The 23,699-nt window shown below is 45.1% G+C and overlaps 1 protein-coding gene and 1 long non-coding RNA gene across 5 annotated transcripts in view; both read left to right on the plus strand.

Moving 5' to 3' along the window:
* Window positions 1–23,699, plus strand: part of GPD1L (glycerol-3-phosphate dehydrogenase 1 like) — a 57,699-nt gene that overhangs the window by 25,254 nt on the left and 8,746 nt on the right. For all 4 annotated transcript variants that reach the window (XM_032268520.1, XM_032268537.1, XM_032268526.1 and 1 more), the window contains exons 3-5: window positions 4,608–4,748; window positions 6,257–6,395; window positions 13,288–13,400. In XM_032268520.1, coding sequence (XP_032124411.1) covers window positions 4,608–4,748; window positions 6,257–6,395; window positions 13,288–13,400 — 393 coding nt within the window. The remainder of the gene's footprint in view (window positions 1–4,607; window positions 4,749–6,256; window positions 6,396–13,287; window positions 13,401–23,699) is intronic.
* Window positions 6,402–8,790, plus strand: LOC116543167. Its single transcript, XR_004265501.1, has 2 exons — window positions 6,402–6,951; window positions 8,202–8,790. It is a non-coding gene; the product is annotated as an uncharacterized LOC116543167 (long non-coding RNA).

Consider the following 23,699-nt stretch of genomic DNA (forward strand, 5'->3'; position numbering starts at 1 on the left):
AGTGGCATGTTTACATAAGCATCATCAGATAAGGTCCTCTGTCTGAGGGTCATGTTTCTGCATGTAGAGCCAAGTATGTGAATTTCACCTAAGCTCTTGGCTGAAAGTGAGATGAGAAGAACAGAGGGGGATTCCAATGTTAAGCCTCTGATACATCCCAGGTACCACACTGCTGTGTGTTTTACTCCAGGTGTTGTGTTGAATCTGAGTGCACATCCCCCAGAGAATGTAGGTGAGTTGCCGCGGCGTCTGGTTAGCTGACTGGCAGTAGAGCTTGGTCATGATGCTTTGCGCACCCACAGCACCTGGACCATTGTTAACCACGCCATTCTTGTTAGGTACCAGAATTGTTTCAGCATGCAGATTCATACAGACTTGAGGTAGAAATAACTGTAGCGGCCCTAAGAGATTAGATAAAAATGAGAACAGCCCTGGTACCTTTTATTTGGCTTAGCCTTGTTTATCTGTCATTACTATGATGTTGGTATAAAAAGGTATGTGGCAAGATTCATGGATTTTAGAGGGAAAAGCCTTCATTTGAATGACAGGAAAACTGTTATAATACAATATTAAAAAGATATAAAAGTGTTACTTTAATTCTATAAATATACCTTTAGATATTTCTGTAGGCTCAAAAAGGCCTTGGAAGGAATGTACTAAAATATTGATAGTGATTATTTCTGGTGCCTGGAGGAGCAGTTCTTATTTTCCTACTTAGATGTTTTTTCTTCAGATTTGATCCAGTGAGCCTATTTATAGTCATGAATGAATGGAGAAAGCATTTTAATCCTAATTGATTTTAAAGAGCATAAAATAGCATCTTTGGAGGGTGAGGAGGTCAGTCGCTGTTGATGAGAGGGAGGTCTTTTTCTTGCCCACTCTGATGACTACAGATAACATGTTGATAATAGGTAAAAGCTCATTAAGCACACACTGTGGACAGTGATGGTGGGACCCAGAAGGAATGGAAGAACCTTCAGGCTTGCCCACACAGACTTCACCAGCTTTGTTTCCAATGATTTATTATTATGCTTTTATTAACTTGGACCAAGAGCACTGGGCTCCTGAAAGTCTGGACATTAAGCAAACCAGCCCTGATGCCTTCGTTCTGAATTGTTTGTCCTACTTGCCATTGGAAGGCAAGACCTGTTGTTCAGAGTTGTGCTTCCCACATATTTCAGGATCTGGGATGACGGACACCCTCAGAAAGATTTTTGGCAGGAGGCTCACAAAATCAGTTGCCATTTCCAAAGCAGCGTCCTGATTATTTTCAGAGCAGAAAATTGGGTAGGGGCTTAGCTAAAGGTTTTATTCTAGAAGAAGAGATTCACATGATCTCATTAGCTGATGAGAACTTGTTCTGATTCTGCATGTTCTGTGAATGGACCATGCACACCATAAAAATACAGCTCGCATTGTACACATTGCTTCTGTGGGTTAAACCCTAAGTATTCCACCAAGGAGAATAAGCCCCAGTCACATTGTCCTAGAGACCATCACATTCCCTACCACCTGCAGGTTCCTTTTTTTTTTTTTTTTGAGATGGCTAGAGTGCAGTGGCACGACCTCGGCTCACTGCAACATCCCCCTCTTGCGTTCAAGTGATTCTTATGCCTCAGCCTCCTAAGTAGCTGGGATTACAGGTGTGCACCACCACGCCTGGCTAATTTTTACATTTCTAGTAGAGATGAGGTTTTGCCATGTTAGCCAGGCTGATCTCAAAGTCTTGGCCTCAAGCGATCCACCCACCTCAGCCTCCCAAAGTGCTGGCATTATTACAGACATGAGCATGGCACCTGGCCTGCATCGGGAGGCTAATGGAATAGAATCAGGAAATGCTTTGTTGGAGGGGGTGGAGTCGCCAGGTATGAGAGGAATAATGCAGCAGGTGGATTTTTGGTAATAAATCTTTGCCACTTGTGACTACCTAGCCTAGATTACCAATCTGAAGAAGCCCTTCCAAAGAGGAAAATAGGCAAATAGGCCTTCCTTGCCTTTGGGTCTGCCACTAATGAGGGAGAAGTGCTGAGCTTTGGGTTTTGATCTGCTGTAGGGGGAATGACTCTAGGTTGTCATTCAAACCAGGTTAAAGCTAAATGTTTTGGCTCATGTAACTAAAAATCCAGGTAGGGCTGCCTTCAGGTGCAGCCTGAACCAGCAAGTTCATATTAAAAGGGCCCTGTTTTTCCCCCTGTTCCTCTGCTTTGCCATCCACAAAGCTGGCTTCATTTACATGGGAGCCCCATGGCGTATATTCTCCCCTCACATTTGTAAGCATGGATGCGGTAGTTCCAGACTTAGCAGCATCCCACACTGTTCAAAGACCCGTGGCTACTCCTGAAGAACACGGAAGCATGTGTTTCCCAGAAGACATCTGCTGGTTTCTTGTTGGCTCCAATTGTTTAATGTGCCTTTAGCCTGAACAAGTGAAGAACCATCCCTGGAATGGGGTAGGGCCAATTCCACCCAAATGGCTTGGTTAAAATGGGGAAGTGGTAGCTTTTGAAGGGAAGTTTAGGGACACTTCCGCTAGAAAGAAGGGGAATGGAGGCTGGGCAAAAAATTTTAGAAGTCCTCTGCACCTCCTGGAGGGATAAAAGAATGAAACTTCAGATTTTCTCGGTGGAATCCTCTTGGTGAGGGAGTAACTCTTAACACAGGTATTAGTCAAGGTGACAGGCCAAGATATTGCAAGAGACGTAATATGTGACAAAGGACAAGAGACTTGTCTTCCTCTCACACAGAAGTACTCTAGTGCTTTGCTTTATGCTATTATTCTTGGTCACGTGTTGTTTGTTCCCTGTACCATCCCCTAGGCCTTGTGTCCCTCGCTGGGGTCAAGGCTAAGTTGCAAGGTTTTCAGCTCACGGAAAGGGGGAAGAGAAAGTGTGGGAGAGGCAACCCACTATCTTGAGGCCTCTGGGCTATCAGTTGTACCCACATCTCCGTCTCACCTCCAGTGATGAGAACTTGGTCCCTGGCCATGTGTAGCTGCAAGGACTGCTGGGAAACACATTCCCTGGCTAGATGACTAGTGACCAGCTTTCAGGTCTGTGATTACAGAGAAAGGGGAGAAGGAACTTTGCTGGGAGTTGGTAGTCTCCATCACAGCCCCCAAACCAAATTTCCTCAGAGGCTTGCCCATTCTGAATGATGCTCCTGTGACAGACATGGTTTCCTCAGAGAAGAATCTTCATCCAAGGCCTTTCATTTTGGGAACCAGGAATGCTTAATGGGGACTGTTATCAGTAGGTAAGTTTAAATACATATGACAGAAAACCTAAAATAACAGTGGTCTAAGCAAGGTCAGTGCTTGTCCATTTCTCCCTCATGTAAAGAGGTTTGTGGTTGGTGCAGCATCACGGTGGCAGAGACTTGCTTTATTCCACTGTTCTGCCATCTCAACATGTGTTGTTACTGTCCTCCTCCTGGTCCAAGGTGACTCTCTGAATTCCAGCCATGCCTTCACATTCCCACTGGCAAAACGAGGGAGAAAGGCCTTCCAGGACATTTTCTAGAAGTCATAGGCAGCGATTCCATGTATGCTCCCTTGATCAGAACTTAGTCACGTGGTACACCTAAGCTGTAAGGAGCGCTGGGAAACATAGACTTCTTTGCTGGCATTCAGGAGCCCAACTCGAAACTAGAGGCTCTAATGCTGAGGAAGAAGGCAGAACAGACACTAGGTGCAGCAAGCAGCCTCTGCCAGAGACCATGTGCCCTGGAGTCCTCAAGGCATGCCCTCACTTCTGCCGTGTTAAACTAATCTTCACCCTTAAGGAAAGAAATCGTCATAATAGCTGACATGTATTGAGTGTATATCAAGTGCCCGCAGTTTTCTGTATCATTTACTCCTCATGTCGGCACTCTCAAAGGAGAGATTAGCATGAGATCATTTACTGAGGGGCCACGGGGTCGAGGGAACCAACAGGGGTTGGTGAAGTACTCAGAGATTAGCAACAGCAGGAAGCCATTACCACCCCTGAAAGGGTCAGGGAAAGAACATGTCACCGGCCTGAAGCGGGCTTAGAGACATGGCCTTAGAGAGAGGCTGCCTGGCTGCAGGAGCAGCTGTAGGATGAAGCCAAGCCGGAACCACTGTGAGCCTGGGCAGAAGAGGCCCGAGGAGACTGATAAATACCCTCCACCTGTCTCTCTTCCCATCTTTTGATCTCCTGACAGTGCCTCCCATTGGATGAAGCCCACTGGAAGGCAGAGAACAAGGGAGCCCGGGAAACAGTTTAGAGAAAGCAGCCTCCTGGGAACAGAGTGGGGCAGAGGAGAGCAGAAAATGGATGGGGGGCTGGCGAGGTGGGAGAGCAACAGAGAGCAACCCACACAGTGTTACTAGGGGTGCCTTTTGCAGGTAAGGCAGTCGAGGAGTGGAGAGGATAAATCACCTGCGCAGCTGAGACAGAGGCAGGACCCTCTGCTTCAGACCCCATAAGGAATAAGGAAGGCAAAGCAAACACACTTGCCTTCCTTGTCTATCTGTGCAATGCGCTGCACATAGTAGGCCTCTGATAAATGGTCTGTGAGTGAAGCTGTGTGGACAGGCATGGTTTGATGTGGGAGGAGAAACAGTCTTCTCTGCCTTTTGGTTGCAGGTTGCCATCTCAAATCTCAGCGAGGCTGTGGAGGATGCAGACCTGCTGGTGTTTGTCATTCCCCACCAGTTCATTCACAGAATCTGTGATGAGATCACTGGAAGAGTGCCCAAGAAAGCGCTGGGAATCACCCTCATCAAGGTAACTCGAGTGCATGCTGCCCAGGGCCAGACGTTGGTTACCAGGAAATTTCATTTTTTCATGCTTTCATCTGCTTGAGATTTGGAGCTGAGGGGGGGAAGTTTTTCATTCATGTTTTTAAAGATGCCCGAAAGATCATAAAAAATATAAGACTAGTTTAGCTCAGATTTCGAACGGGCTGCTTTCTGTTGCAGCAGACTAGCAGCAGCAGTGGTGTGCGGAGCTGCACCACCCCTTCCAGTCCACTCTGGGGGCTCAGCCTGTCATCTGGAAGCCACCAGCGGTGTGAATTAGCTGCAAAATTAATAACCGTTAGTGCCCGTTCCTGGATATATACCCTAAAGCCTGTGTTTTTAACCATGAACCACCTCCAGAGGTCCACAGATTGAATGCAGGAAGTTCATGCACTTAAATGTGGAGGAAAAAAAATCCTTGCATTCTAATTCATTTTAACCTCTAAGTGAAATGAGCATTTTCTTCATTTATGAAGGTAGGTCACAACCAAAGTTTCAGTAACAGTAGTATTAGCAGGATCGGAGACCTTGTTTTCAATAGGAGTCACAGGGCTTTCATTTCACTTTATACCTTTTTCAGATATCTCAAGGTATCATTTATACTTGTCACTACTTGGAAATTGTGGTAATTATTAGACCTGCCATGACATCTTTTTCTAATTGCATTGATAAAACAGTGCATATATTACTTTGTCATACATTTGTTTTTTAAACAAATTTCAATATAATTGGATTCCTGGGCTATTTTAGATATTTTATTTTATGCATATGAAATTCTGAGAATGAGTCCATAAACATCACCAGACTACCAGGGGTAAGACCCATGTCGTTTAAAAGATTAAGAACCCCCGAGAGAGGCTGTCCCAGAGCATTTACAGGTGAATGTTCTTGAAGGCAAACCAGAGCAACCCAAATCTCATCAGCAAGAGAGCAGACAAATGAAATGTGAACTATTTATTTTGGAATTCTGTGCACTAAGTCAACAGAAACGAACCGGAAGGTTTATGCAGCCACATGAGTAAATTCTAAAATGATAATGTGGTGCAAGACAGCGCATCACAGGTGAATGGCGCAATTCTCTTTATAGACTTGAAATACAGGGATAATAACATCTAACATTGTTTAGGGACCATCCAATGTGGTCAAATAATCAAGAAAAGCAAGGGAGCAATGCGTACAGCATTCAGGTCAGTGGTTCACCCTGGAAAGCTGGGGTAGAAGGAGGATGATCTGAGGGGAGACACACAGGGGGCTTCAGTGGTGTCAGTCACGTTCTATTTCTGAATGTGAGTGATGAGCACATGTTTATTTTCTTTGTTTTATTCTTCCTTAAGCTGTACATATGCAGTATACACGCTTACTCTTCTAAGTAGGAGATATTTTTCAAGTTGTGTCGCCATGGGATATCTGAATCTGGATTACTTATGAAGCCGCGATCCCATGCCTCTTTGATTTGGTGGTTTGTTTTCTCCTAACTTCTCGACATGCTTGTAGGGCATAGACGAGGGCCCTGAGGGGCTGAAACTCATTTCTGACATCATCCGCGAGAAGATGGGCATTGACATCAGTGTGCTGATGGGAGCCAACATTGCCAATGAGGTGGCTGCAGAGAAGTTCTGTGAGACCACCATCGGTAAGCGCTGCCTGGGAGGGCCCCAGGAGTCTGGACGTTTGCTGTTTGAACATGTTCATGTTCCATTTCTGATATTTTCTGTAATAGACTCTTCCCTGTCCCTCTTAACATTCATAAGTGGGCATTCAGTGGAGTGGGGGTTTTACGTAAGGAGGCTATTTTGTGGGACTGAAGAGTTTCAACAACCTCTGGAATGAATATAAATAAATATGGCCAAGGAGACCATTCTGACTTGCTGTGATCCAGTAATAAGTTATCAAGGTTCAATACAAAAGTGCAAGGTTACTTGTACCAAGGAACAGGTGGCTGCATCCATGGTAGGGGTCTCCTGGCCTTAGAAACCCAAATTTGTTTTTTCTTACAGATGCTAGTATCTGGATCCTCATTGATTCCAATGAGATGTAAACATTGGTTGGAATGATCCCCATTTTCAGGTGAATAATAAGACTCAGAGAATAAATTACCTGCCCCAAGATCACACACTACTGTAGAAGTCAGGAACAAATTTGGGTCTTCTGTTCCCTGAAATAGTAAGCCTTTTCTACTCTTACACATTGTAGATTAGATACATTATTTTCAGATTGATGTAACGGAAATGTTCATTTCTTTTAAAAGGGGCTTTGAGAATCCTCAAGTGTCCATGTATTATATTAAAGGATGCTTTGTTGGAAGAGTCAGATTACTGTATTTTTAGATGCTTTGCAAAAGTTATCTACCACTGCAGAACTTACTTTCACCCTTGTCAAACCTGCAAGCAATATGAGTCATATCTCCTTGGCAGCTTTGTAAAAGGAAGCTCTGAGAGATGAATGCGCAGGAAAATGTAGCTTTGGATTCTTATACCTGCCTATAGATAGGGCTTTTAGGGTTTTTTGGAATTTTCTACTTTATTTTTAATTATGGAGATATTTTACATGATTATTGTGGAAGATAGAGATAATCAAAAGAAAGCCATTTAAAAATTTTGACAATTTTGTTATATATCCTTTTTTCTATTTGTACAAACGATTATGCTTGTAGTAAATCATATACTGTTTAATAATTGCTTTGTTTGCTGAATATGTCCTTTCAAAGTCTGTTAACATACTGTATATCCTCATAACTGCACAGCATTCCATCAACAATTCCATATATTTGGACACAAAACTTTTTTGAAACATAATATTTTTTGGAGAGGAGAGGTATCACAAATAATAAAAAGAAGAAAAGAATAGCATTTGATATCACCTGTCCAAGTTGTCATTTGCAAAAGTGATACAGACACAGGTTTAAAAAAAAATCCAAGGCTGGGCATGGTGGCTCATGCCTGTAATCCCAGCATTTTGGGAGCCCTAGGTGGGCGGATCATGAGGTCAGGAGTTAGAGACCAGCCTGGTCAACATGGTGAAACTCCGCCTCTACTAAAAATACAAAAACTAGCTGGGCATGGTGGTGTGTGCCTGTATTTCCAGCTACTTGGTAGGCTGAGGCAGGAAAATCGTTTGAACCAGGGAGGCGGAGGTTGCAGTGAGCCGAGATTGCGCCACTGCATTCCAGCCTGGGCAACAAGAGTTCAACTCTGTCTCAAAAAAAAAAAAAAAAAAAAAATTCAAGCACCATGAGAAGGTGGAAAAATAGAACTGAGATTGTAATTTCCTACCCATTTCCCTCTTCTCAGAAGGAATCGCTGTTAGCAGTTTCTTTTTTGTTTTTTTATAATTTCAACTTTTATTTTAGATTTGGGGGTACGTGTGCAGGCTTGTACATGGGTATACTGCATGATGCTGAGGTCTGGGTTATAACTAATCCCGCCACCCAAGTAGTGAGCAGAGTACCAAACAGGTCGTTTTTTAACCCTTCCCTCCTTTCTCTCCCTCCTCTCTAGGAGTCCACAGTATCTGTTGTTGCCATCTTCATGTTCATAAGCACTCAGTGTTTAGCTCTCACTTGTAAGTGAGAACATGCAGTATTTGGTTTTCTGTTCCTGTGTTAACATGCTTAGGATAGTGACTTCCAGCTGTATCCATGCTACAAAGGACACGATTGCCTTCTTTTTTAATGGCTTTGACTGTTAGCAGTTTCTAAATATTCTTCTGGAAAACATTTGTGTATATATGTATGTTGGTATTTACATATATGAATGTGTCTTATTGTTTTACAGTTAATTTTTTTTATTCGTCTGCTGTTTTAATGTAGCCCGTGAAATTGTTACGTAATTCCTTATATTTTTCCAAAAAGATTATTAACTAGTTTCTTCCAGCTCAATCCTATTTGCCAATAATCCTTTCCCAGTTCATTCTGTAAGGCTAAGTCTTCATCTCCAATCCCTGATCCAACCCTGGCCAGGACTCTAGCCCTGTTTGTTATAAGAAAGTTTCCAGTTGGGTGCATTAGGATTTTTTGGTTTGAAAAGACAGACAAGAACACACTGTTATATTTCTTTGCCTCTGGCATTTCTTTACCCAGTGCTTCTATGCCTTCTCTGTGGGTTGGACTGTGGTGGGCACTGATGACCTGAATTAAATTAAGTAAAGCATTTCTCGGTGGAGTGGCTCACACCTATAATACCAGCTACTCATGAGGCTAAAGCTGAGGATCTCATGAGGCCAAGAGTTTGAAACCAGACTGGACAATGTAGCTGGGAGTTTCCAAAAAGGAAAAAAAATTTTTTTTCAATTAACCTGTTGTGGTAGTACATACCTATAGTCCCAGCTACTGCAGAGACTGCTGTGGGAGGATCACCTTGAGCCTAGGAGTTGACAGAGGCTGCAGTGACTGCAGTGGCTCCCATCATGCCACTGCACTCCAGCCTGGGTAACAGCAAGATTCTTTAAAAAAAAAAAAAAAAATTAAGTGAAATCTTGAAAGTGAGATAGAACATGAAATTGTTTTATATAACCTGAATTAATTAATTTTTAGAAGTAGCGTCTTGTTTGAATTCCTGGCCTCATGGGATCCTCCTGTCTTAGCCTGCCAAAGTACCGGGATTACAGATGCGAGCCGCCGTGCCCGGCCTATAACCTGAATTTACTTGTGAGAATATATCAGACAAGCCCAAGGAAGAGGCGTGTTACAAAACAACAGGCCTATGACAGTTTTGACTCTTCAAAAAAGTCAGTGTCATGAAAGACAGTGAAAGGCCAAAGGAGTGTCCGGATTAAAGAGGACTAAAGAGATATTAGCAAGCCAGGTGTGGTGACTCACACCTATTATCTCAACACTTTGGGGAGTCAAGGTGGGAGGATTGCTTGAGCCCAGGAGTTTGAGACCAGCCTGAGCAACATAATGAGATTCCGTCCCTACAAAAAATACGAAAATTAGCCAGGTGTGATGGCGTGTGCCTCTAATCTTAGCACTTTGGGAGGCTGAGGTGGGTGGATCACCTGAAGTCAGGAGTTTGAGACCAGCCTGGCCAACAGGACGAACGAAACCACATCTCTACTAAAAATACAGCAAATGAGCCGGGTGTGGTGGCACACGCCTACAGTCCCAGCTACTCGAGAGGCTGAAGTGAGAGGATTGCTTCCGTGTGGGAGGTGGAGGCTGCAGTGAGCAGTGATCGCACCACTGCACTCCAGCCTGGGTACTGAGCAAGACCCTGTCTCAAAAAATAAAAATAAAAGATGAGACATGAGCGCTAAGTGCAGTGTAGGACCCTGGATTGGGCAGGGGGGACTGCTGTGGAAGACAACGCAGAGGTGATTGGTGAGATTTGAATGTGGATTGTATGTTAGATAATATTATATAAACATTACATTTTCTGTATTTGATCATTGCAGTGTGGTTATCCAGACATCCTCTGTTGATGGTATAGGGACCATTTTAAATGATGGTAGGTTCAGGAATCGTGGCCCACTTGAGTCTTCAGTGGAGGAAAAAAACGGGAGTTTCAGGCGTCAAAATCCTATCATGGTGAACTACAGTGCCCTCTTGTGGTGAGGTCTCCCTTCATTCTTAGGGCATACCACTGACTGAGGCTTTTATTTAGTCATTTCACAAATCTTTTTCAGACCGTCTTATGTGTCAGGCATGGTGCCAAATGTCTAGAATACATAAGCTCCTTGTGGAACTGCTAAGCACACAAACACATATGGAATTACAAACTAAAATAAGGATTTTGAAAGAGTTTTATTAAATAGGTTAATTGCCTCTAAAACTTGGTGTGACAGAGAAAGGAGATTTTCTTGTCCTTGGTTTACACTGACTTTTGGGCAGCCTTGCCACATGGCTGTCTGGCTGTCTGGCATTACCTGTTCTGTATAGATGGCCTGAGTCCCTGCCTGCATGCCACTGTTTGTGACTAGGTTTTTTGTTGTTGGTGGTGTTGTTTTTGAGACAGAATCTCACGCTATTGCCCAGGCTGGAGTACCGTGGCGTGATCTCGACTCACTGCAACCTTTGCCTCCCGGGCTCAAATGATTCTAATGCCTCAGCCTCCGGAGTAACTGGGAACACACACACACACACCACCACCACACCCAGCTAATTTTTGTAGAGACGGGATTTCGCTATGCCGACCAGGCTGGTCTCAAACTCCTGACCTCAAGCAATCCACCCACTTCAGCCTCCCAAAGTGCTGGGATTATAGGCATGAGCCACCACGTTGGCCTCTTCCAGCCKCAGACGGCTGCATTAAAGTGACTCGAGGGAAGGGCTAGTCTGCAGTGTTCAGGGGCACCCCTTCACGTGGGAGGCACTGAGCAGTGGGAGGGGAGACACGGTGAGGCTGTAATATGATGTAGGGGCCAGGAGCTGGTTTACGCAACCCAGATGATGCAGTAGCCTTGCACATAGTCTTCGAGGCAGCCTGGTGGACTGCTTAAAAAGGAAGAGAACAGTTTGCACAAACTGACATAGTTTTAATATTTGGAAAAGGGGAACTCAGCTAAATGACAGAACAGTAATGCTACAGAACAGACAATGTGTTTCTAAGTATTGGGTGTAGATATTGTGTTTTATCGTGAAACTTCAGAAAACAAAAGTAGAGAGAGCAGTATTATGAACCTCACATTCCCGTCACCTGTATTTAGAAATGATTAATTCCTGGCCAGTCTTATTTCATCGACTCCCCACCTTCACTCAGCCTTCAGATGGCCTGGATTATTTTAACATTGTGTCACTTCTTGGTATAATTTTAGTTGTTGATAATCACGCTTTTTTGTCAACAATTTTAATTGTTGACAATCCAGCCCAGGCTAGAGTGCAGTGGCGTGATCTCAGCTCACTGCAGCCTCTGCCACCCAGGTTCAAGTTATTCTCCTGCCTTAGCCTCCCAAGTAGCTGGGACTACAGGTGTGCGCCACCACGCCCAGCTAATTTTTTGTATTTTTAGTAGAGATGGGGTTACACCGTGTTAGCCAGGATTGCCTCGATCTCCTGACCTCATGATCCACCCGCCTCCATCTCCTGAAGTGCTGGTATTACAGGCATGAGCCACCGTGCCTGGCCGGTAATCATGCTTTTTTTGTGCTTTGGAAATGTACAGCTCTAATTCTGATGTGTCTTTGGTTTTTGCTTGTTTTATCCTCTCTCTTCCAATCCCCAAGAGGTGGTATAGCATACAGACTCAGAGCATGGCCCTGGCGGCCAGAGCCGGGTATGGGTTAGAATTTAGGCTCTCCTCCTACCAGCTGTTTGACCACAGGCAAGTTGGCAAACTTCTCTGGGACTCTGTTTCTCTGTCAGAACATGGAGAAAATCGTAAGCGTGCAAATGTCCGCTGATTCCATCATTATTACATGGAATCTTTGAGTGCTTCTTCACCACTGAAAGACTGTTTTCACGTAGGATTCTCATTTAGCTGTACTGTAGTATCCAGTGAAGCGGAAGCTGAAGGTTATATCAGAGGTTTTCACACTTGTCTACCTCTTGGAATCACCTGGGGAGTTTCAAAAACGATTGATGCCTGCTCCACTCCAGAGATTGTAATTTAATTGGTCTGAGATGAGGCGTGGGCTTTGGTATTCGTAAAGATCTCACATGATTGTTCTGTGCAGACAGGCTTGGGAACAGCTGGTCTCCCACCTCGAGCCAGGCAGAGCCCAAGTGCTGTAGTATTCAGTGTGCCTTCTGCTATCTCTGTGTGGTGACGTGATTTGGGAGCCAGGACTTGGCTGGTAAACGTTTGGTTCTGATTTTCAGTTTCTCTGGAGCTGGGTAGGGTGGATTTGATGAACCTCACCCTGAACACCACCAGCCACAGCAGATTTCACATCAGGCTTTGTAAGACTTTATTTTTGTTTGTGTTTGTATTTTAATCAGAGGTTTCCAAAACAAAAAAAAAAACTATGATAAATATGTCAAAACTACTGACCAGCCTCACATCCTAGGCACTCTCGCAAAGGAGGGAAATATAGTGGCAGCAAAAACAAGTAGGCTGACAGCATTTCCATCTTCTGAAATTCAGAGAAAGCAGATGATGAAACCACATACATGTTATGTTCCCAATTTTGAGAAAAACCTTTTTTTTTTTTGAGACAAAGTCTCACTGTGTCACCTAGGCTGGAGTGCAGTGACACGATCTCGGCTCACTGTAACCTCCACCTCCAGGTTCTTTTAGTAGAGATGGGGTTTCATCACGTTGGCCAGGCTGGTCTTCTGACCTCCAGTGATTCACCTGCCTCAGCCTCCCAAAGTGCTGGAATTACAGGCGTGAGCCATCATGTCTGGCCAAGAAAAACTTTAGATTCACGTTCAGTCAGTTAAAAATATATGTCAAATTGTAAATGATCACCTCTATTGGAAAAAGGGTGTTTACTTATTTCTGCTCCTATGTATTTTCTAAACATCCTTTCATGAACATATGTTACTTTTATAGTAAGCAGAAAGTTATTTTAAAGTGTATTAGGTGTGAAAATTAAGATTAGAGACTGTTACTTATATAATATATATTTTTTGTTTAACCTTTCGACAGGCAGCAAAGTAATGGAGAATGGCCTCCTCTTCAAAGAACTTCTGCAGACTCCAAATTTTCGAATTACCGTGGTTGATGATGCAGACACTGTTGAACTCTGTGGTGCTCTTAAGGTAAAGTCAGCCTGGTGATCGCTACTGCAGGGGAGGAGTTCATCAAGCAAGGCCAATGTTAGCATCATTGAGTCTAATCCTCAAGAATGGGCTCTGTGTTCTCTGCACCCCCATCTGCGAAGAATAGTGAATTGAGAGCCTTGTTTATAACTTCCTGTTTTGCTGCAGCCTTTCCTGGGTAGTTCAGTTCCTCTCTTACTCGTGGCTTGCTTCTACTTGTAAATATGGGGGAATTGTGATGTTTTGGTCTTTGGGAAGTTGGCAGCATTGGTATTTGGAAAGCATGGGATTTCCTTGATGGTACGGTTTCACCTAGGAGCAAATGATTCTATTCATTCATGTTTTTCTCCTATACTGCATTCTGAGCAGGAAGAGGATCTTGTTCCCTCTGAATTATGCTACTCTACTAGTTTGGCTGGTTGTTCTTGTTAAGGAAAAAACATAATCTGCTGCTGGTAGAGGTTTTTCTAAGAATAGTTTTGTCTTTGCGCTCTAGAGGGAGAAGATCTGATTAAAGAAGCGCCCTTCATTGACCAGTGGCCTTCGAAGTGATTCACCTGCCTCAGCCTCCCAATGTGCTGGGAGCTCCCCACACCTGGGCTCCTGACTTGTTGGCTTCTGGCTTTTGAAGCCTTAGGCACTGTCCCTCTCTCTGCCAGGACTTGGGGAACAGACGGCAGGGAGTGCTGCAGCAGTTACCTGCTCCTTCCCCCTCACAATCCAAGTTGCCTTCAAGTCACTACCATCTACAAAAAAGAGTGGGGGGAATAGGGGAAATAAAAAGTTCTCAATGTGAATGCTCCTTTTTTTTTTTTTTTTTTTTTTTTTGAGACGGAGTTTCGCTCTTGTTACCCAGGCTGGAGTGCAATGGCGCGATCTCGGCTCACTGCAACCTCCGCCTCCTGGGTTCAGGCAATTCTCCTGTCTCAGCCTCCTGAGTAGCTGAGATTACAGGCATGCGCCACCATGCCCAGCTAATTTTTTGTATTTTTAGTGGAGACGGGGTTTCACCATGTTGACCAGGATGGTCTCGATCTCTTGACCTCGTGATCCACCTGCCTCGGCCTCCCTAAGTGCTGGGATTATAGGCGTGAGCCACCGCGCCTGGCCTGTGAATGCTCCTTTTGAGCCACTTCTGAGTCATCTCTTTTGCAGCAAAAAGCCACTCTTCAGAAATCTGAGCACCTCGGGGAGGATAGGCAATCCGCCAGTCACCATCTTTATTGGGTAGGAGCTACAAAGGTGGAAAGAATGCCTGTCTATGCTTTCTCCTTACTTGTCTATCTTTTTTTCTAGTTGGAAGTTAAATCCACTTTCTAGAATTAACATTGTGTATATATGTGTGGTCACGATATACAGTAAGCATTTTAAAAAATTAAAGCCAATGAAAGGCTTGGGCTCCTGGGAAGCACACTTGCATGTTTTGTGGGTCATTCTTTGCATTAGCATTGCATTACATGCAGGTCCACTTATCCATGTAAGACGCTGGCTTTGGTTGCTTTGTTTATTTTTGTTGGTTGAGATTTTTATGTGTTTTTAATAGTCCTTCATTAAACTAATTACCACTCAACAGCAGGGGGCATCATGAATGCCTAATTGCTCAGGGCTGGTCTGAGCTGCTCCAAAGCTGTTTTTAAGTGACTGGATGTTTTTGGTGGTCATGGAGAAGCTGTGAAACCCTGCCCAGAACAAAGAGTGCTGGGTCAGAAGAAGGAGTCTAGATTGAGGTGAGGGCTTTGGAAAAGCTTCTGCTAATAGGAGCCCCTGCTAGTCTTGTGTCTGAACTTAGAATGTCTTTCATTTTTGCAGGCAGGAAGACGGTAAGTGGACGTGCTTCCTACCTTGATGAAAAGTGATTCACGGGGAATGCAGGGAGGTGGGGGCATCCTCCCTGCAACTTCCCACCCAATCTTTTAAAACGAGATCAGTTGCCATCATTCCTGTGGGCTTGCATCAGAGCTGAGATTTTTGAAAACGGAGAAACAGGCGCTTTTAGCAGTTATTAAATCCAACCATTGTCCTGTACAGATAAGGAAATGGAGATCCAAAAGAGCAAATGGCTTTAGGGTAGCAAGTACTGTCACAGGCGGAGCGTGAACAGGAGTTTTAAGACTCTTAGCCTGGTTTCGGTGGTTACTGTGTACAACTTGACTTTTCTGGTTACCAGGCAGCATAAATAAAAGGAAGCCCTCTCTCCTCAGAGCCTGCCAGAGCAAGGACACATGGCCATATGTTGGTTTCATTACAGAAATAACAGTGATGGGTTTTCCCCCTGACTATAACAGTCATTTTCCTTGTTTTTACACAACAGAAAGGTGTAAAGAAGGAAGTAAAAATCAAATCACTAACAATCCTATATCCTGAAATAACCTCAATTAATGTTTGTTGTATACCCTTCCAGTGTTTTTAGTGTGTACATATGTGTTTGGCTCCTTTTTAAAACAAAAACTAGATCTTACTGTTCAATCAGTTTGATTTTGTGTGTGTGTGTATGTGTTTTGTTTGTTTTTGAGACAAGGTCTCGCTCTGTTGCCCAGGCTGAGTGCAGTGGCACAATCATGGCTCATTTCAGCCTCAACCTCCCAAGCTCAAGCTATCCTTCCACCTCTGCCTCCTGAGTAGCTGGGACTACAGGCACATGCCACCATGACTGACTAATTTTGTTTGTTTTTTGTAGAGCTGGGATCTCCTTGTGTCGTCCAGGCTGGTCTTGAACTAGTGGGCTCAAGCAGTCTTTCCACCTCGGCCTCCCAAAGTGTTTAGATGCAGGCAGGACCCACCACGTCCAGCCATTGATGTGTTTTACCTTTTTTACATTAACCTTCTTTAGTAATATTCTCCATACTAGCCAAATTACAAAATGTACATTATCTTTTTGTACTCAAAAATGTAGAGTGTTTGGCTTACTAGGAAAAATAGGAAAACATCTCTCTACAAGGATAAAATAGAAAATTCAAAGGATTTATGCATGATCATTTGTACAGTGCCTCTTACTACCTTCAGAATGTCTTCCACGACCTCTTAGCTGTATTAATCTCTTTCTAAGGATATGTTCTTTTTTAAAAATCAACTTTAGGTGTAATTCATGTAATTAGGCTGGGCGTGGTGGCTCACACCTGTAATCCCAGCACTTTGGGAGGCCCAGGAGGGTGGGTCACTTGAGGCCAGGAGTTTGAGACCAGCCTGGCCAACAGGGCGAAACCCCATATCCACTAAAAAATACAAAAATTAGCCAGGTGTGGTGGTGCTTGCCTGTAATCCCAGCTACTCAGGAGGCTGGGGCAGGAGAATTGCATGAACCTGGGAGGCAGTGGTTGCAGTGAGCCAGGATCGCACCACTGCACTCCAGCCTGGGTGACAGAGTGAGACTCTGTCTCCAATTGAAAAAAAACAAAAAGCATAATTTATGTAATCAAACTACAGCTATTTAAAGTATGTAATACCATGGGTTTTGAGAGTTGTGTGCATGCACTCGTGAAAACCACTACCACAGTACACAACGTTTCCATTATCCCCAGACAACTCCGCATGTCCCTTTCAGGTTCCTCATCACCCCAGCCTCCAGTCGCGCAGCCACTGATCTGCTTTTAGATGCTATCATTTGCATTTTGTAGGATCGTTATAAGCAGAATTGTATAGTATGTACCATTTTGTGTCTGGCTTCTTTGATTGGAGGTATATTTTTGTTTGCTTTAATGTAAACTTTAAGAGGTACTTCATACAGAAGAGTATAAAAATCATAAGTATATAGTTTAATTGATGTTAATCCTTTTTTTCACCCTCTGAGAAGGGTCTTGTGTTCCGGGCTCAAGCTGTTCTGCCTCAGCCTATCAAGTAGCTGGGATTATAGGTACACACCACATTGCCTGATTTATGTTGTTGTTTTGTGTGTTTTTAAATAGTCCAGTGGTCTTTTGTTTTTTATCAACTTTTTTTTTTTGAGACAGAGTCTCTCCCAGGCTAGAGTGCAGTGGTGTGATCTCAACTCATTGCAAGTAGCCTCCCAAGTAGCTGACAAGTGTACACCACCACGCTCAGTTGATTTTTGTATTTTTACAGAGACAAAATACAAAACCCCGTAGAGACGGGGTTTCACCATGTTGGCCAGGCTGGTCTCAAACTCCTGGCCTCAAGCGATCCGCCTGCCTTGGCTTCCCAAAGTGCCGGGGTTACATGCGTGAGCCACCACACCTGGCCTATTTTTTACACCTACTATGCATGAATTAATAGGGAATAAGTCCTAACAGCTCAGGCTCCTTCCCATTGGTTCCCACAAAGTGTGCTTCCCTGGGTGGAGCAGACTGGTGCTTCAGTCTAATCCAGGTACCTTTCTCTTTGGCTTCCTTCTTTTTTTTTTTTTACAAATCCTGCCTCAGGTATATTTGTACAAATAGCGCAGGAGGACCCCAGCCCCATGTAGACATCCCTTGATATCTACAATAGCACCTTTTTTTTTAAAAGTTTTTTTAGCTTATTTATTTATTTATTGCTTTTTTTTTGAGACAGATCTCTCTCCGTTGCCCAGGCTGGAGTACACTGGCACAATCTCAGCTCACTACAACCTCCGCCTCCTGGGTTCAAGTGATCCTCCCGCCTCAGCCTCCTGAGGAGCTGGGACTATAGGTGCTCGCCACCATGCTCAGCTAATTTTTGTATTTTTTGTAGAGACAGAGTTTCACCATGTTGCCCAGTCTGATCTCAAACTCCTGGACTCAAGTGATCCACCAGCCTTGGCCTCCAAAGTGCTAGGATCATAGACCTGAGCCGCCACGCCCTGCCAATGTCACCTTTCTTATAGATTCGCATATATGTGGCCAAAAGAGCAACTTCGTGTTTTCCAAGAGACCTAGAGAGCATATGTCGGGTACAGTATTTCCCTTTCCCTTTCGTTTTTGTCATGTTGGTAAACTACTGGAAGATGGCAGTTCTGGCCAAAAGGCTATTATTTTTAATAGATTCTTTATCAGGATTAAGTTTCATTAACAGGGACCCAAAACAATATAGGTTGAGTACCTCTTATCCAAAATACTTGTGACTAGAGGTTTTTCGGATTTTTTCGATTTTGGAATATTTGCATTATACTTACCAGTTCATCATCCCTATTTGGAAATCCAGGATGCTCCAATGAGCGTCATGTTGATGCTCCAGAAGTTTCAGATTTTGGAGCATTTTGGATTTTCAGATTAGGAATGCTCAACGTGTCCTGGCTGAACAAGGTAGAAGTTTCTTTCTCATGTAAAATCCAAAATATATATGACAATTCTATTCCACAGAGTTTGCAGAGACCCAGGCTTCTTCCAGCTCACTTGGATGCCTTAGCTCATTTTGTGCTGCTGTAACAGAACACCTGAGACTGGGTAACTTATAACGAACAGAAATTTGTTGGCTCATACAGTTCTGGAGGCTGGGAAATCTAGCACTTCTGGTGTCTCATGAGGGCATGGTCTGTGCCAAGTGGCACCTTGAATCCTGCTGGAAGGGAGAAGCGCTGACCCTCACACGGCAGAGGGGTGGGAGAGCCAAACAGAGATCCACTCCCAGAGTCCTTTTTCTAACATGCCATTCATTAAGGCCGGATGCGCGCGACCAAAACACTCTTGTTAGGCCCACCTCCCAGCATGCCGCAGTGGTCACTGAATTTCAACATGGGTTCTGGAGAAGGCAAACACTGACCAGCATAGGGCATGACCCCAGTCTTCATGTTCTGTGCAGGTGACCAGAGCAGCATCTACCTTCCAGGTACAATGTCATGTCTACCTTCCAGGCAGCAAGGTTAAAAAAGGAAGAAAGAAAGACAAAAAAGGATGAAGGGCACATGGCAGCTATCTTTCAAGGAAGGTTCTGGAAAACCAACCTTGTGACTTGGCATCATCTTACTGGATACACTAGGAGTGACCGTAACTAGCTATGAGGGAGGCTGGAAAATCATGTGGGGGATGTTTTCTCTGGTTAGCCCTATGCTTGCATTAAAATACGCGACTGTTACTGTAGAAAGGAAGAGCAGATCAGGGATAACCCAGCAGCCTGCGGCACAGGCTGGCAGTGTTCCTCTGTGGGGCTGTTCTGCAGCGCTCATTGCTGGGCATGTAGGTTTGTCCCGGGCTTTGGCTGTGATAAACCGTGCCGGGATGCCCCGCCTTGGGTCTCCTCTGTAGTCAGGGCAGCTGCTCGCCCAAAAGCACCTTTATGTGAGTGAGAGCAAGCCCACATAGTCTGACACGCTAGCCGCTAGCCATAGGTACTATTTACATTTACATTCAAATGAATTACATTTCTTAAAAACTAAAAATTCAGTTTCAGAGTCACAGTAGCTACATTTTAAAGACTCAGTGGCCACGTGTGGCTAATGGCTGCTGTATTCGATAGAGCAAGTAGAAAACATTTCTTATTGAAGAAACTTCAATTGGACAACACTGCTCCAGCTCAGGCAGCTTCATATTGGTGTGACCGGCATGATGGGCCAAGTGTGGGCTTGCCTCAGCCTTCTTTGACATCTCAGCCAGGCCGCCCTAGACAGTGGAGCTCAGACAGTACGTGGCACCTTGCTTTAGTAATCTCAAACAGACAGCCTTCCCTTAGCAGCTGGCCTCAGGAGGAGTTGGATGGATTGTTGGAACAGGAGAAAACAGTAGTACTGACTGACTGGGGTTTCAGGCAGGCAGTTCTTGATGGACGGTGAGAACATTTGTGTAACCTGCAGATAGCATGGGCTGGTTCTCCTGTTTCTTATTCTTTTTGTGGGAAGGCGGACGTGGGAGAGGAATTGAGCCCCATCCAACCCACCCCTATTCAGAACTGAAACGAGTGCTCTTGGGAGTGGATGATTGCCTCTGAGTGTTGCCATCACCCAGGAGATGGGGAAGGGCTACACACGTCTGTCTTCTGAAAATTATGGTATTTTTAGCTCCAAAAGAGTTTAACGCAGATTTAAATGCACAGTGGATAATGATAACTTTCACATCTGAGCGATCTCAGAGGACATCTGCTCGATGCTATTCAAACACGCTCTGACTGGCTCCGTGTGGTTATTTTTCTTTTGACAGTGATAAGTGGTGGAGGGAGAGAATGAGGATTTTGAGATTCGTCATAAAGCGATTAAACTGGGTTGCAGCCCAGGGTCCTCTTAGAAAAGAGGAGTTGACCCTGCAGTAGGTCTTCCGCCTACCCCCTGCCCCGGTGGGGAGGTTAAATGTCTAGTAGAAGCTTTGAGGTTGTCTCAACCCGTGTGTCCTGCAGTGAAGGGGCCACAGAGGAGCTGCGAGGTAGCTCCTCATCTGCTCGCCCTGGTTCCTCATCTGACTTTTCTGAGTACAGCAACATGCAAGCACTGCTTTGGAGCCCAGGGCCTGTCCATACAGTCCTGCTTGGATGGTTTTGGTGGCAGAAAGCTCCTGCTAAATCTTTCCTGTTGGGTGGGGTCAGCTCTTCCTGTTAGAAAGTTATCATCTGCGGTGGCTCAAGCCTGTAATCCCAGCACTTTGGGAGGCCGAGGCGGGTGGATCACGAGGTCAAGAGATCGAGACCATCCTGGTCAACATGGTGAAACCCCGTCTCTACTAAAAATACAAAAAAACATTAGCTGGGCATGGTGGTGCGTGCCTGTAATCCCAGCTACTCAGGAGGCTGAGGCAGGAGAATTGCCTGAACCCAGGAGGCGGAGGTTGAGGTGAGCTGAGATCGCGCCATTGCACTCCAGCCTGGGTAACATGAGTGAAAACTCCGTCTCAAAAAAAAAAAAAAAAAAGAAAGTTATCATTCTGGACTCTGCCATGGCCTCTCTGTGCCTTTCATTCACTGGCCCTAGAGCAGCAAAGTGTGGCGTCATCTCCTCGAGCAAGCACCTTACTCTGTGTGCCTCAGTTTCCTTTCATGCTCCCATGATTATAGGATCTGCCTTGTGGCAATGTTGTGAGGTTTAAATGAGGCAATAATATATGAAGCTCTTAGAGCAGTTCGATGACGTTAGCTATTACTATTTTGTATTACTTTTTGTCTCTGAAGCTAGCTTTTTTTTTTTTTTTTTTTTTTTTGAGACAGGTTCACTCTTACCAGGCTAGAGTACAGTGGCGTGATCTCAGCTTACTGCAACATCTGCCTCCTGGGGTCAAGAAATCCTTCCACCTCAGCCTCCCCAGTAGCTGGGACGAAAGGTGCCATGCCACCACGCCTGGCTAATTTTGTGTATTTTTGGTAGAAACAGGGTTTCACTATGTTGCCCACACTGGTCTCAACTGAACTCCTGAGCTCCAGCAATCCACCCGCCCCAGCCTCCCAAAGTGCTGGGGTTACACCCAGCCTCAGCGACCCCTTTTACCTCCTAAGCCTTGGTATAGGCCAGGAAGGCACTCTCCTTTAACATCCAATGGCAAAGGGTCAGGCAGGCCTTTTTGACTGAGGATGGAGGAAGGGCAAATTTCCCACTGGAGCAGCAAGTCACAGGGTCAGAGTGGGCTGCAGAGCCAGGCACCAGGAGTGTGCACCCTGACTCCATCGCTTACCGGTGAGGTGTCTTTGCAAGCCACTAAACCTCCCTGAGCCTCAGTTGTGCCAGTTGGGAGGATAGGTACATGCTTCAGAGTCGTGGGAATGACGATGAGGCAGTGTGTGTAACTAGCCTGGGCCGGCCGAAGGCACGTCATAAGTAAATGCCTCCCCTCCTCTGTTTACAGGAGTCCCTTGTTGAACAGAAGTCCATGTTCTCTCCCACTCAGCCCATAGACATTTCCTGGGGTTGGTTTTTCATATAACAGTTTCAGAATGGTTCATGTTGTGATGGAGGGGAGCATGGGGACACAGTCTAGGGGGCATCAGAGAGCAATTTCAGGAAGCTGACCAGTTGGCCCACAGCCTAAGCCTCACCACATCGCATAGCAACTTCAATAAAACCATTTGGCCAGCTCAGCCAAGGGCTGGCCTCTAGGCTTCGGCAGCCAGTCCCCCTGCATGTCCCCAGGCATCAACCTGTTGCCCAGTGCAGGCCCCAGTTGCACCAGCTTCCCTGAAAGAATGTCAGTCCCAGAAGGGCCTTGAAAACTCCTGTACAAGCCCTGGATTTTATGTCGGAGGTGAAGGTGGCCCGAGAGGTGGAGTGATGGCCCCAGGCCACACTGTATGTTGCAGAGGCTTTCCGATGTCAGTGCCGTGTACCGCTTCTGTCTCCCTGTAGCCTCCTTAGTCTGGCTGCTATGCTGGGAAGGGGATCCAGGCCTAGGTGGGCCCAGTCTGGGTGTTCTTATGGTCCCTGCTCTTAGCCTCTGCATAGCACTCACCCTAAAAGGCCTGGGTGTCCCATCCTGACTTGGCAGCTCACCCCACCTAGGAGCAAAGCCGCAGAACCAGATCCCACCGACCCCCAGCGTCTCTCCAGGCTGCTTTCACAAGGCCTCTCCCTTGCCTCTTCCCTAATGCTGCCTGATGCTGAGGGTGTGTAAGCCAGGAATTGCCCCCTTCCACCGTCCCTGTGTGTGGAAGTTTGAGGTGGTTGCTGTCTGAGAACTAATGAAACCTAAGTTCACATAGCCTGTGGTAGGAAGAGGCTGAGGAACTTTCGCAGGTACAGGCAAGTTGGTACCTTATGAAGACATGCATGTGGTCAGCCTGTCAGCTCCTAGGACCCAGTTCCTCGTCAGCGCTGCCTGCATCCTTTTTAGAGAAATTTTCGACTTTTTCCTTTCTGTGTCGACTGCAATGAGAGGCATAAGCAGCAACCCCAATAAGCTCTCCCATTACTGCTGAGGAAGAGAAGACACGGGAGGCCCTTCCCATCCCCATCCTTCATTCGCTAGCCCTCTTCATTCCGCGTCACCTCGTGGGAGAGGGCAGGGGAGGGCTCTGTTCTGTGGGTCTGTAGGGAGTAGATGGAAACTTCAGGAGGCCCAGTCAGATGTTTCTTCCTGTGAAATAGCTTTGTGCCTCGGTCTCCTGGTGAGAAGTAGCTGTATCTAAATGACCACGTCTGTTTGTCCTGGTGAGCCCAGCCATATCAATGCTATGTTTCATGTGTTTTATCAAAAACTGCCTGCATACTAGAGAAGGCGTTTTTATTCCCCAGCTTTTTCTATTTTTCACCTGATCCCTCAACATTTTATAGGCCTGATGTTTTAAGAAAAGTTATTCTTTCACTAGTAAAACTTGGTTTTATTAAAACACACTCATGTTAACTCATTTCCCAAACTAGCTTCATGTTTTAAAATCTCACAAGGCTCCCTGTGTAGTCACCAGGTATTACTGGAATTGCTAGTGTGGTTAGACAGTTGCATATTTGCTTTTTTTTTTTTTAGCATTGAGTGTTCTTGGTGA

This window comes from Sapajus apella, unplaced genomic scaffold, assembly GCF_009761245.1.
Source record: "Sapajus apella isolate SASKATOON/1434 unplaced genomic scaffold, GSC_monkey_1.0 scaffold4, whole genome shotgun sequence".
Classification (NCBI taxonomy): Eukaryota; Metazoa; Chordata; class Mammalia; order Primates; family Cebidae; genus Sapajus; species Sapajus apella.